At 27.2% G+C, this 15021-nt stretch overlaps 2 protein-coding genes across 2 annotated transcripts; both read left to right on the top strand.

Moving 5' to 3' along the window:
* The first annotated feature begins 2027 nt into the window (after nt 1-2027).
* LOC124911464 (pentatricopeptide repeat-containing protein At1g19720-like) lies at nt 2028-4678 on the top strand. The gene is made up of 2 exons (XM_047451950.1): nt 2028-2382; nt 2603-4678. The coding sequence occupies exons 1-2, from the start codon at nt 2228-2230 to the stop codon at nt 4353-4355; spliced, it is 1908 nt and encodes a 635-aa protein (XP_047307906.1). The 5' UTR covers nt 2028-2227; the 3' UTR covers nt 4356-4678.
* A 2949-nt stretch (nt 4679-7627) lies between these two features.
* LOC124912833 (metalloendoproteinase 5-MMP-like) lies at nt 7628-8522 on the top strand. Its single transcript, XM_047453477.1, has 2 exons — nt 7628-8154; nt 8252-8522. The coding sequence occupies exons 1-2, from the start codon at nt 7628-7630 to the stop codon at nt 8520-8522; spliced, it is 798 nt and encodes a 265-aa protein (XP_047309433.1).
* Nucleotides 8523-15021: the final 6499 nt, after the last annotated feature.

Here is a 15021-nt window from a genome sequence, read left to right as displayed (position 1 = left end):
ATAAAAACATTAAAACATTATTTATTAAGTTATTTAGAAGTAACCAAAAAAAATTAAATATATTCCTACAACGTTGAAGGTTTGTTTAATAAGTTTTAGATATTCAACTTTATAAATCTGATAATTCATATTTTGACCTATTTTAAACTAATTAATAAAATAAAATTAAGTACTAAATATAATAATAACTGTTTTGTTATAAAATATAAAAATTAAGTTGATATATCTATTAATTAATATTTTTTATATTGAATAATAAATATATTAAAATTACGATAATAAATTATTAGATTTATTTTTTCAATAAAGTTATTTTTCACTATGTTATATAGTTATATTTTATTAGAGCGGTCAGACGGGTCAACCTATGGCGGGGCGGGTCTACTCATCAAAACTCATCAAAACTCATAATTTGACGAGTCAACGGCGTGTCGGTCCACCATCTCGGCGGGCTGAAAATTTCTAACCCAACCCAAGGTCGGTTGTGAGTTAGACGGGCCAGCCCGCGAATTGTCTCACTACAAATAAAATTAGATAAAAATCATTATTAGTTCTAGAAAATAAGAGTTCAATACACACCAAATAAGAGTCTTATCTATGTTACATATTAATTGATCAAATAATTCAACAAATTAACTAAAATTTGAAAAATTCAAAAAATAGAAATTTCAATAAAGTCAACATTCTTTAAATATTATCAATCGAGATATAATTTATGTCAAATCCTTCTCTTTCATCGTCTTTTTCAAGGAGAGAAAAATCTATGACGAAGTATTGGGTATTGATTGATGTAGTGCTGCCTGAGAGAGAAAAAAACTAGGGCTATGCAGCATATGCTTATAAGACTATAAATCAAATTAGATTTTTTTTGTCAACCCGCGGGCCAATCCAAGCCCGACCTGCCTAGGCCTATGACCCGAACGGACTGGCCTGTGTAGACTCACCTCCAAATAGGTTGCTAATATTTCAATCAAATCTTTTCAATCAAATCTGTCTAAATTGTTTGATGAGACGGATCAACCGAACTGGTCTAACCCAAATTGACGGCTCTATACTTTATGACTCATACATGAGTCATACCACCCTCATATTAAATATATTGAATATTAAGTTAATTTGACATTTTTCTTTGGTCTATTATCTACAAACTTACCGGCAAAATAACAATTTCAAATATACAAGCAACAAATAAGCATTTACTAAAGGGAAAATGAATCTTCCAATAATTGTTATATATTTACAAACTTTATTACAATAGTATAAGTGAACTACTACTTCTTTCCCTCTCCTTTTGTATTAATAATTAGAATGTATATATTAAAAAATACCTTAGAGTATGTTTAACAACTTTGAATTTAAATTGGGTCATTTTCAATTCTTAGGTTTGAAACACCGTTTTAAATTAAAAATTGAAATTTGATTTTTAATAGAATTAAAAAGTGTAATTTTATAATTTTCGTTCTAGTATTTTTATCTCGAAATTGTAATTTTAATATTTATTTATTTATTTTATATTTTTTCAAACAAATTTTTTTATCATTTACAACATGATAGACGTGTTTAATCGATAATTTTATATTTTGAATTTTAAAATATTCGATATATATTTTTGTTAACATTTTGAATCGATATATATATTTTTTAACTATTAAGTTAACATCTCAATTTTACATTTTTTTTTTTAAGTCAGTGAGTTAAAATGTCGATAATATATAATATTATAATTTAGGAAGTTAATATTTTAAACTGAAATTTTTATTTTTTATTATTAAGAATCAAGATCTTGTACCAAACTTTTGACACTCTTACTTTCAAGTTGTATAATATTTTAATAATATATATTCAAATTATTTTATTATATTCTTTTTAAAATGAATTTTGAATTATACTTTCAAACACAAGAATTGTAATTTGTAAAATTCCAATTTTAATTTTAATTCTCATTCTCATTCTAGATAAATTTAAAATCGAGACATAAACTTTGATAAAATATTCAAATTTGTGCATCCATTTTATTAACAAGCCAATTTAGGACTTACAGAAGAAGATAACAGTTGCCGCCTGCCGGAACTTCCAGAGTGTATTGGTCGGGGGGGAGATTCCGATTAGGTTCGTCTTTTCTCAAAGGCACGAACACGAAGACCGTCTTCTAACAAAGACTACCACAGTCCTCTGTTTCTCGTCAGATTTCTTCGCTCTATAAACACGTTTAAGCAGAGGAGAATCGATGGCGACTCCTGCTATTGCTGTCCACTTTAATCCTTGCCATGCGGCGGAAAATATGGTCGGCTGTAGCTCCAGTTTGATGGACAGAAAAAGATTCTGTCTTTCACTTTCACGGATAGATTCGCTTGCAACCCAACACCGGAAGAAAGTTTGCAGGTTTTCTCTAATTTCTTGTAGCTGCATATAACAAATTACAGTAGGATTTTGAATGAAGGATGTCATGCAAAGAGAATGCGAATAGGGTTTATGTTATGAGTAGATAAATGTTAAGTCTTTTGGTTTAGCAGAATAGGTAAGTAGATTATTAGTTATGCAATTGAATTTTGATTTTGTTCTTCAAACTAGATGTTTTTTTTAACTAATAACCATTGTGCAGGACACGACATACCTTTGGAGGAAATGGAAATGGAAATAGATATGATAGAAGGAATGTAAAGTTGGTTTCATTGAATTGCGAGTTTTACAGGGGGTTTCATAATAGGCAATTGGATGCAACAGAGCTAACGAACGATGCCCATAAGTTGTTTGATGAAATTCGCGATAGAACTGTACCTGGTTATTCTACTTTGATAAGGTCATATTGCAGGTCTGAAAGATGGGAGGAGGTTTTCTCGCTTTTAGGTTTGATGATTCGTGATGGTATATTTCCAGATAAATATCTTGTGCCAACGCTCTTAAAAGCTTGTTCAGCAGTTCGATTCTTGAAATATGGTAAGATGATCCATGGGTATGCTGTTAGGATGCAATTGGAAAGGGATATTGTTGTGGGAAATGCACTTTTGAATTTCTATGGTAACTGTTTCGATATGATATATTTGAGAAACTTGTTTGATTATATTCAGGAGAAGGATGTAGTGTCGTGGTCTACTCTAATTTCATCTTATATGAACATAGGATTAGTGGAGGAGGCAGAAAATTCTTTTCGCGAAATGCAGTTGTGTGGAGTGAATCCTGATATAATAACTTGGAATGCTCTAGTATCCGGTTTCGCTAGAAATGGAGAGATTGAATCGGCTATTATATATTTGAATTGTTTCAATCCAAATGTAGCTTCTTGGAATGGAATTATTTCAGGTTTTGTTCAAACTGGATGTTTCGAACAGGCATTAGATATGTTTTCGAAAATGCTGCATTTCCCAGAGAATCCTAATTCCGTGACAGTTGTGGGTGTCTTACCCGCCTGTGAACTTCCCCTAGGTAGAGCTATTCATGGATATGCTATTAAAAAAAACCTTAATGGGAACATTCTTGTGGCAGGTTCTCTGATGAATATGTATTCAAAATGTGGAGCTTTCGATTGTACTGAGAAAGTGTTTACTCAAACAAAGAACAAAAACACTGCCTTATGGAATGAGATCATTGCAACCCATGTTGACAGGGGTAAAATGGACATTGCATTGGAACTTATTACATCAATGCGAGAGAGCGGTTTGGTGCCAGATGAGATTTCGTATAACACAATACTTTATGGGTATGCAAAAGATCGAAAAAAGAATGAAGCCTACGACTTACTATCCAAGATAACCCCAACCATTGTTTCATTCAACATTTTAATTTCAGGATTTCAGCAATCTGGTCTTAGCTATGAAGCTTTGAGGTCATTCATAATCCTACAATCATATTCTACGATAACTCTGAATTCAATCACCATTTCCAGTATTCTCGCCGCTTGTGCTGATCTAAACGCGTTAACCCAAGGGAAGGAAATCCACGCGTATATTTTGAGAAACTGTTACGAGTCTAACATCTTCGTCTCGACTGCAGTTGTCGATATGTACTCGAAATTTAGTGATATTACTTCTGCAATTAAGGTATTCAACAGTATGAAGATTAGAAACACGGTTTCGTGGAACAGTTTGATTAATGGGCATGTTAAGAATGGTAATCGTGAAGAAGCGTTTAAAGTGTTTAATGAAATGCTAGATGATGGATCTGAGCCGAGCTTAATAACCTTTATGATACTTGTTTCTCTATGTGGTGAAATGACCGAGTTATCTGTTGGTAGATCGTTGCATGGATTTATTTTGAAAACTCAGAATTTGAGAAACAATAGACAACTTGTAAATGCGGTTATAGACATGTATGTTAAATGTGGTTACATATCGGAGAGTATGATCCTTGGATTGTGAGAAGGGCCCGAAGTTTCTTAGAAATACGATAACTAGCGGTTAGTTCATGGCCAAGCTACAAAATCTGATACATTGAGTGAAAAATCGCAAGGTTCTGCTGGGAATTGAGTGCGAAATCGATGGTTTTTTTATAAACTTGCAAGCATAATTTCAGAATCTGCGACGTCTCGAGAGGATTTTTCCAGGTATTTGGCTTATTTCTCGATCTTTTGTAGGGTTTTTGTTAGATAGATTTAAGCTTTTATTTGTTCTATTAGGATTTAAAGCAGCTTGTAGTTTATTGTATGCTTTGTTATTATATATATATATGCAGGCTTGTTTGAGCTTTTTATACCCTATAGAAACTAATATATCTCATTTAATTTCTGATAATAAAATAAAATAAAATTATTAACGTTATTATCAAATGTACAGCTTCATCCCTTTTCTTTGTATATAATTTCTTATATTATGAAATTAATAAAGATTTTAAATAATTAGTTAATTAAATATAGATTTTATCCATAATAAATAGACATGCCCCTCATACTACTTTATCTATAAGACATAAATTATTTATATAAAAAAAGACAATGATGTACTGCTTTTATAATTTGTGTCATTTTTCTTTATTTTTTTAATTAGTTAAAATAAATAAAATCGATATATAAGTGTCGTGAAAATTTATAATAAACTACTAATATTTGAGATTCTAACTTGGGTGATTTTTACAAATTGGGGATTTAAAGTTTGAAATTGAATAATTTGAAGCTAGAATTTAGATCATTATTGAATGTTATTTGAATTATCACCGTATTCTTTTTTATAAACTTTGTCTCAAATTATGAAATATTCGTCTTCCTATTTTGATATGATATTTTTTTAAAATTAATTTGTTACGTTTGTAAATGAAGAATATTTTTTTTTAAATTATTTCTTACTTCACAACTCCTTTCACGATTTCTACTCGATTGCACAAATAAACTTTTGATTACCTTCTTCACACTATCCTCAAATTATTTGTTTTTGAATCAGGTGTTTTTGAATAAGGTTGCCAAATAATCAAAATGTTTTACATGTATAAATCTTTACGAAAATATCTTCAATTTTTTCATGTGTCAATCAAGTTGCGAAATAATCGAAACTTTATACATGTATATATATTGTAATCATACTATTTTGAAACAATGAGATTAAAAAAAGTTTAATCTCCTGTACAAAATTATTAAATTTTATTTAAAAATAGTGTTTCTTTAATATTATATTTTATTAGGCAGTTATAATCCGTTATTTATGTGAAATCTATAAATTGTAATTAAAATTTGAATGTTGGTTAAGTTATATATATGGTTATGTGAAATCTATAAATTCTATTGTCAGCATCTGAAAGTTTGAATCCATATTATATTACTATTGAAGTGGATATTAAGTTTTAAATGGTTGAGTAAATTAAGTGGATTTAATAAACTCAAATTATTTTTTTAAAAAATTGAGTAATGCTGATTTTTTGATAAAATATTCTAAAGTATATATAATGAAAAAATAAATTTTTATTTTTTTTTAAAATATATAGTATTTGAGTGAATAGATTAAGTGATCCGATAGATAAAAATGATGAAATAATATTTAATTATAATTAAATTAAAAAAAAAATAAGATGAGTGAAATTGGAATTGAAATTAAAATTTTAATTTCATTTTATTGAGAATTTGTATTGAAAAATTGTAATTAATCTTAATTCTTATGTTTGAAAAATAAAATAAAAATAATTTTAATATATATTATGTATTTTATTAAAATATTAGTTTGAAACAACCGATTAAGATAGTTCAAGTGTCAATAGATTTTGTTAAGTTTCGATTTTTAATAAAAAAAATATTGGTTGAACATGTTAATTTCGTATATTCAAAAATAAAATATCAGTTTTCTAAATTTAAATATCGATTTAACATGTTAACTTGTTAATTTCAGCTCGAGATGATTTTGATATTTTAAAATACTAAATTAAAAAAATTATCAATTAAAAATTTTAATCGTAATTTAAATAATATATTAATAAGTTATTTTGTTTAAAAAAACATAAAAATAAAATTTGAAATTATAATTTTGAACAAAAAAATAAAATTGAGAACTATAAAATTATATTATATTAAATTCTAATTTTAATTCTTAATATTAAAGAATTTATCAAATTTAAAAATTAGAATTGAACCCTCCATTCTATTTCAATACAAATTTCAGAAATATCAAACACATTATTTTTCATCAAAAAAATAAAATTCAAACATTCAATTTTTTTAACTATTAACTTACTTAATAAAACAATTAAAATATTAAAATTCTTTAATTTATATTTATAAAATTTAAAATTTAAATACACATTCTTTCTAACTTAAATAATTCCTAAAAAATATTCAAGTAAGCTTAAATCAAACAAATGAATTAGGTGTATTTTTCTTTTGCAATAAATTATATTTTTGGGTAAATGTAACATTAAATTCCACATTTATACTTATTATAAAAATCTGTCTTTCTAAGTTTAAAATTGAGTTAATTAATATTTTTTTTATTGAGAAAGGTGTATACTTATTAAAAATAAAAAAATGTTTAAACTAACATAAAAAAAAAAAGAAAAAAAAAGAATCAATATTATACTTATAAAAGTCAAACATCTCATTAAAAGTTTAACTACTAATAATCCTGTATATATTTTGTAGTCTAATTACATAAAATTGAATACCTATATTTGTTTATTTTGTGCATTAATTGTTTTATTGGGAGGATGTAACAAATAATTCCACTTTTATATTTTTATAAAATCTGTCTTGAATTACGTTTAAATTGTAATAACCCTTTCTAGATTACATAAAATATATAATATTTTATAGATTAAAATATTGTTATCTCCCAAATCTTTAAAATCAATTTTTTAATGTGATTGGTTTTCGGAAATAACAATTTAGTTTTATATTATATATTTTACTTTAAATTATGAACTTAAATAAGTATGGTAACATGTGAGTCACATAATTAATTAATTTAATATAAGACATAATATATGTATAATTTAGATTAGTTTGTTAGACAAAATTAAACGAGTTGGCTCAATTAAATATATAAATTAATAAGATTAGTGAATATACATGTAACTTAATTTCATCAAACAAAATAAAGGGGATGGTCTATATTATATTAATTAACAAAATCTAGAGCATGGTTAAGACAATCTTTTTGTCTAAAAAATATTTGTGTATAAAATAAGAAATCGAAGTGCTAACATCAAATAACAAAACATGAAGAAGGCTACTAAAGCAAATAATATTTCTTTGTTATACATATTCTTGTACTCGTTTTTAATTGTTCAAACATTTTCTTTGAATGATGAAATAATATCTTCCAAGTTTGTAAACGATTTCTTAGGCTCTAAGAAAGGCGACGAAGTAAAGGGGCTAGTTCAAATCAAGCAATACCTTATCAAGTACGGTTATCTCAACCCTTCCATTAATGTCGACGAATTTGAAGTTCTAGACCATTCCGTGGAAGAAGCTATAAAGAAATTTCAACTCTTCTACCATCTCGATGTTTCAGGTGCGTTAGACGAGAAGACATTGTCATTGATGTCAAAGCCTCGATGCGGTTGCCCTGATTTGGTCAATGGTACTATGGTCAAGCATGGGATGAAAATGGTTCAAGACCAATTAAAGGGTTCATACTACGTGACCGATACAAAGTGGCCAAAGCTCAACCTATCTTGGGCCATCAAGCCAGGAACTCGAGGGGACGCTTATAAACCTATTAATTGGGCAATTAGGAGATGGACGTTAGTCACTAAATTTAAATTTACCAAGAGCAATGACTTTGCGAAATCCGATTTGAAAATTGGTTTCTATAAACGATCGATCTCATGGGGATAATAGCCCTTTTGATGGTCCCGGAAGGATTTTAGCTCACGCTGGGATGCCACCTGATGGCGGGGTCCATTTCGATGCAGACGAGAAATGGGTGATTGGGGTAGTTCCCACGGGAGTTGACATGGAGACCGTCGCGCTACATGAGTTAGGGCACGCTCTTGGACTTGGACATAGCGCCGTTAAAGAAGCCATTATGTGGCCATATATTGGACATGGCGAAGTCAAACGCTTGCATGTTGACGACATTGCGGGAATCAAGGCCTTGTACCATTTTTAGGTCGTCTAAAACTATATATGTTTGTTTATTTGAATTTGTCTAAAATTTGGAGTGGTCAATGTTTAATGTTTTAGGTAGGGAAATTATATGATGTTTGAATTCACATTAAGTGGGAAACCTGCCTTTTAAGCTTTATAATAAAAGTAATTCCAATAAATTCTTATATCAAATCTAATTGAGCAAAATTTAATGTGCTTCACTTGAACACTTTTGTATAACTAATTGAGCAACAACAAATCTAAGTCCCAACATTTGTGATAAGAATCCAAAATCAGAAAACCAATAATCATTACTTATAACATCATGTCCAACTTATTTACATCACCACCAGAATAATTTAGTTAATTGCCTGCTAAAAATATTTTATCATAGAGTTCCACTTATAATATTTATGTTTGATTTGTGTTTATTTGAAATATTAAGAACTGTGACAAAATTTCATTTGCTTAACACTTTCTTATTAAGTATGTAAACATTTCTCTTAGGAAATAGGTTGCCTCTAATATGAATAATTTGTTGGTCTCGAATATACAAATAGTTGATGCTAAAGATTTAATACTATATATTTATGACTAGTTTGTATTTATGTTATATTAATAATAATTTTGTAGTTAATTATGTCAAAATTAAGGTTAAAAATGACAATATATGATGAATCGCCTTATAATTATGATATGAGAGAGAAATGTCTCAATTAGAAATGTCTATAATGGGGATAAGACTAATGAAGAGTTTGAGACATGGGTTTCGACAAAATCTAATGCCGGTGACGTTGTCTATCCTTATATGTATGAAGATATTATACTCACATTTTGTTAAAGCAGTCAAGGTATTATTTATTGGTATGTCATTTAAACATCATACAAAATTTAAATATGTTGTGACAAAGGATTCATGTGAAAAAATGATATATTTAAATGTTAGACCAAATAAGCTGTCAAAGGTAAAATATGTGCAAAGCAAAAAAACTATAAGATGATATATGCCAGCAAAGATGGTACAAGTGATTTGCATTTTTTTGGGGTTAAATTTCTTCTTTAGGAACACATCTGGTTTGTGGATACTAAAAAAACTATTCACCGACCCCTCACATTGCTCAACATTTTAAGACAAATGTGATATCACAACCTAACATAAAAATTAAAGAGCTCGTTGAGCTATGCACAATTCAACTAAATGCAAGTGTGAGTAAAGTTAAATTGAAAAAAAAAACTTGTGAGATAGTGTCAGGGAGTTTTAAGACGGAAAATGTTAATTTAAAGAGTTATGCAATAGAGTCGATGAAAACATTAGTGAAAATAAAAATTACAAAAGATGAAAGAGAAATACTCATTTCAAAAAATGTACATATGCTTTGAAACTTGCGAACGCGGATTTATATATGAATGTCAACCATTTATAGGAATCGAATCTTGTTTTATAAAACATGCATGTCAAGGACTATTAGCTTATGTAATTGGGAGAGACGAAATTAATCAAAATTTTCCATTATCTTGGACATTAACTGAAATAGAAAGTAAAGATAGTTGAACATATTTTAAATTTTGGTGCGAGGTATTGGATTTGAAAATGGGAAGGTCTAACCATAATGTTAGACATGCATGCGGTAAGTTTTGATACTATAATATTTTCATATTTTTTTCAAATATTTTTATTAAATATTTATTTGTGTAATTATTTTTAAGAGATTTTATTTGTGGTGCAAACAATTCTTCTACCTTCTGAGCACAAATTATGTACTCGTCATATTTATACCAATTAAATTAAAAATAATAACGGAGAACACATGAATATGTTGTTCTATAAATTAGCTAGCTAGGAGCACTTATTGTGAACAATTCGAAGATAGCTGAAATGGAATCTATTTCATTGCAAACAAAATCTGAATTAATAAAATACTAACATGAGAAATGGAGCAAGACGTACATGTTAACAACGAGTCAATGTGACGTCATAGACAACAACATATGTGAGAACTTTAATGAATGAATTTTAGATGCTCAGGTAATGTCTATTGCGAGTATGTTGAATCACATTAGAGTAATGATAATGCATATATGATAATTGAAATTGTTTATCTAGTTGAAGGCATGATGTTTTCCCTAATGTAATGCAAATTGAAGAGACCCGAAAATATACATAATAGGAATATAAGATATTTGATAATGATGAGAAACATGTTATAAATCTTCCAAATAAATCTTGTTCTTTAGAGAATGAAACATTTATGCTATTCCTTGTAAACTTTCCTTTAAATCAATTGTTGACGTTGGAAAGAGAGTTGAAGATTGTGTATCTTATTGTTATAATAAAGACATGTATTTGAAATCATATGCTAACATCATAAAACCGATTTACGGGATAGGATGTGGTCTCCGTCATATCATTCTATTATTAATCCACCTACATTTGAGAGAATGACAAATATGCCAAAACAGAATAAAAGGAAAAATAGAGACGGACCTCCAAAAACTTTAGAAATATGTCAAGAAAGGGGAAGGTCATGCATTGTAGTGTTTGTAGTTCAAGTGCTCATAATAAAAGGAATGCAAGTAACAAAGTCAAACATCATCGACAAACAATATTGTAAGTTCAATTACAACATTTTTAGCCAGTTAACCTAGTTTAGGTAAGTTTAACATATATATATTTGAAATAAGTTTTGTGTTGTTAAGATTTTGAGGAGAACTAGAGAATTTATTAAACTAATGATGTGTCACAATTGAAAATATAAGTTCAATTTAAATTATTATATTTTATTATAATTTACAAATTCATACTTTAATTTATAGCCTTAAAGATGAAGAAGACAAATGATTGCTATAGTCCATGGTCAAACATCACAACACTTATAAACACAAAAGTATTAGTTGATAATGTAAGATAATAGAGATTTTAGCAACTTATTTGTAGTTGAGATCTTTTTGTAAAAATAATGTATTTGAGAAATTATTGTTTTGAAAGTTTTTTGTGAAGAGTTTGTTATAGTGTACCAGTTCGGGTGGGATTTGGCCAACTTCATTAAGTGGATAGTTTAATTGGTCTGATTTTATTATTATTTTTTTTATGAACAAAAATGAAATTAATAGTCTTTATTTTTAATTTTTGATGGTAGAGACTGATATTAGTAACAAATACATTGAACTCAATATTGTTAGATTTATCCTTTTGTGTGGGAAGGATACTATTATTATTCAATTCTTGATTTCTGAATAATTTTAAAATAATTAATGCTTTCTAATTAATTTTTTTTATTATGTAATCTTGTATTATTTTTAAGTAAATTGAGACATCTTATTATCTATATATGTTATGACAAAATGTAAAAACTTTGAAGCTTGATATGTTCATATTCATATATGGATAGAGTGGAGTCATAAACAACTTCAATTTTTAAGAACAATTTCCATTTGCAACAAAGATAAATGATGGGTAATCATCACAACTTTTATATGTGTGTACGTGTCTAAAATCGACCTGCCGAGAAATCGACTCGAATCGCAATTAGTTCCCTAACTCACATTCCTCTCAAATCGTTTCTCGAATCGAATCGCAATTAGTTTCCTAACTCACATTCCTCTCAAATCGGGCATGGGATGAGGAGCCAAAATGGTAGACTAGATTCAAATTTATTTCTAAAAATGTCAAATACTTCGATTCGACTCACTGAGAGATGAACTCAAATCGAGCTCATTCCTAAGGTAGTCGACTATAAACTGACTCTGATTTATGAGAGTCGCAACTTAATTTACTTGGGTTCAATGCTTGATTTAATGTGAGAAAGAGTTTCAACACTATCTCGCATAGGGCTGAGCAAAAAAACCGGAAAATCGGTAACCCAACCGAACCGATAGTTAACCGGTTTCATTTTAACGGTTTATTAGTTAATCGGTTCTAGCGGTTCTGGTTAATCGGTTTTTTACCAGTTAAACGGTTCAGTTTTCGGTTTGCCTATTTTTCTAACGGTTTAACCGGTAAACCAGTAATAATTTAATTATATATTTTTATATTTTATAATTTGTATTAGTTATTTTATAAATAATTTTTATAAAATAATTTTTAAAAAACATTATAATTTATATAAAATTTTACAAAAATAAATTAAAAACAAATTAAAATAATTCATTAAAATATGTAAAATTGTTTTTATAACGATATGATAACGTGAAATTATAAATTAACAAAATCAAAATAGTTAAGCAAATTAAAATTTGATGTCTTCAAAGTTCAACCTTCACTTCAGTATTTAACTTTCTCCAACACGTTCAACACAGAAACACCTAAAATTAAAGTTATAAATTATAATTTACCGATTCCACTTCCCGTTCTATCGGTTGAGAAGGGGATTCAATCATATTCTACTTAGTTGGTCAAAGACTAATCGACATAATAAATTTGAATTTTCTTAAAAAACATATAAAAACTTAACAGAATAGCTATAAAATATATTATATTGTTATAATAAAATTATATATTATAACATATTCCTAAATATATCAATAAAAGATATTATTATAATATAATATATTTATATATACTATAATAATAATATAATATATTATAATAGATAAAAAAAATGATGAAAAATATTATAATAGGAAAGTGCAAACAATAATTTAAAAAAAAAAATATTTTATAAATTTATTACTTAATTTTAAAAAAATTGAATTATCGGTTCCTGGTTAAACCCGGTTAACCGGCCAGAACCGACCAAAACCGGTAGAACTAGAACCGGTAAAATCGATACCATTAACGGCCGGTTAACTGGTTTATAAAATAAAAGCCAAAACCGGTATTAACCGAAACCGGTTAATCAGTTAACCGGCCGGTTGAACACCCCTAATCTCGCATGCTCGTCCAAATGGTCGATCTTTACTCCGAAATAGCTGGCCTCTTATAAAAACATGACAATTTTAGGCTTTGTTTAAATGATTATCCAGTCTTAGGTATACTTATAAAGTGAAAATTTATTTCTAGAGCTTAAGTATAATTAAGGACCATTCACAATATATTCCTAATCATGCTATGTTCTCTTATTCTAAGTTTTAAGTAAGAATCATCTAAGATTTCCTTATATTTTAAAGAGTTATGAAACTCAAATTATATGACAAAGAAAGGTGAGAAAATGAAGCATCTAGTGGCCTTAACAGAAAATTTAAAATTTATTTTTATTATGAAAAATGTTTTAAATCATTTAATATATTTTTTTTTTAACTTTTAAAAAATAGTATAAAGCATTAAAAATAGAAAATAAAAGAAAATCAAAACAACAGAACAAGCTACAAGTAAAATACACTTTAGGTCTTGTTTGATACGTTGTCTTAAAAATTTTCCTAAAGAAAATTAATACATTTTCATTTTTTAAACTATCAAATTACTTAATAAAACGATAAAAATTTCTAAAATTTCTAAAATTTAAATTTTAAACAAAAATTAATCTTTTACCAATTTAACTTAAATAATTCCTAAAAACTCACTTCTTCTTCTTTATATGAAATGGAACATTTCAAATAATTCCATAAAAAATTATAATCTTTGATCAAACAAAATTAGATATGAATCCTTTTATGTATTTATTTTAACAATAAATTGTGTTTTTGGTAAATGTAACATGAAATTCCAAATTTATGCTTGCTATAAAAATCTGTCTGTCTATGTTTAAAATTTAGTCAATCAATATTATACTTATAAAAAAAGGCAAACTTCTAATTAAAAGCTCAAATACTAATAATCCTGAATATATTTTTTAGTCTAATTACATAACAATTGAATCCCTACTATATTTCTTTATTTTTTTGCATTAACTGTTTTTTTGGGAGAATGTAACATTAAATTTCACTTTTATACTTTTAAAAAATCTTCCTTGAATTACATTTAAATTTTAATAATCCTTAACAAATATTTAAAAAATATATAATAAAAAAGATTACATAAAAATATATAATAAAAACAAGATACAGATTAAAATATTATTATGTTCCAATATCTTTAAAATCATTTTTTTGATAAGTGTGATCAAACGAGTAAATTCAATTCATTTTACCTGATTGATGTTAAATCCAAATTATATTAATCCAATCGGTAATATTAGTTAATACGGATTGGATTGAGTATAATTTAGATAATCTAATTTAACATTTTACTATGTAATTATCTAATAAATTTTATTTATTTTATTTATTTTACTTTTTTTTTATTTTGTTAATTTTTTGAAATCACTCAAAAAAATATATTATAATTATTTTTTTTAATAATATATTATAATATTTTATCTATTCAATAGTTAATGAAGAAAATACAAAAATATATAAAATTGATTACTGTAACGAATAAAATAATTGCCTAAAGTTGTGAAAATGAACTAAAATAATAATAATATAATTGTGATAAATAAGTAAAATTAAAAAAACATTTTATTTAGATATTTGAATAATCCAAATCCAATCAAATATATACAATCCAATCCGTATTCAATCCAATTCGAAATAACCAATCTGAA

The sequence above is a fragment of the Impatiens glandulifera genome, chromosome 8 (genome assembly GCF_907164915.1).
Source record: "Impatiens glandulifera chromosome 8, dImpGla2.1, whole genome shotgun sequence".
In the NCBI taxonomy this organism is placed as follows: domain Eukaryota; kingdom Viridiplantae; phylum Streptophyta; class Magnoliopsida; order Ericales; family Balsaminaceae; genus Impatiens; species Impatiens glandulifera.
This window is presented reverse-complemented; position numbering and strand designations above follow the sequence as displayed.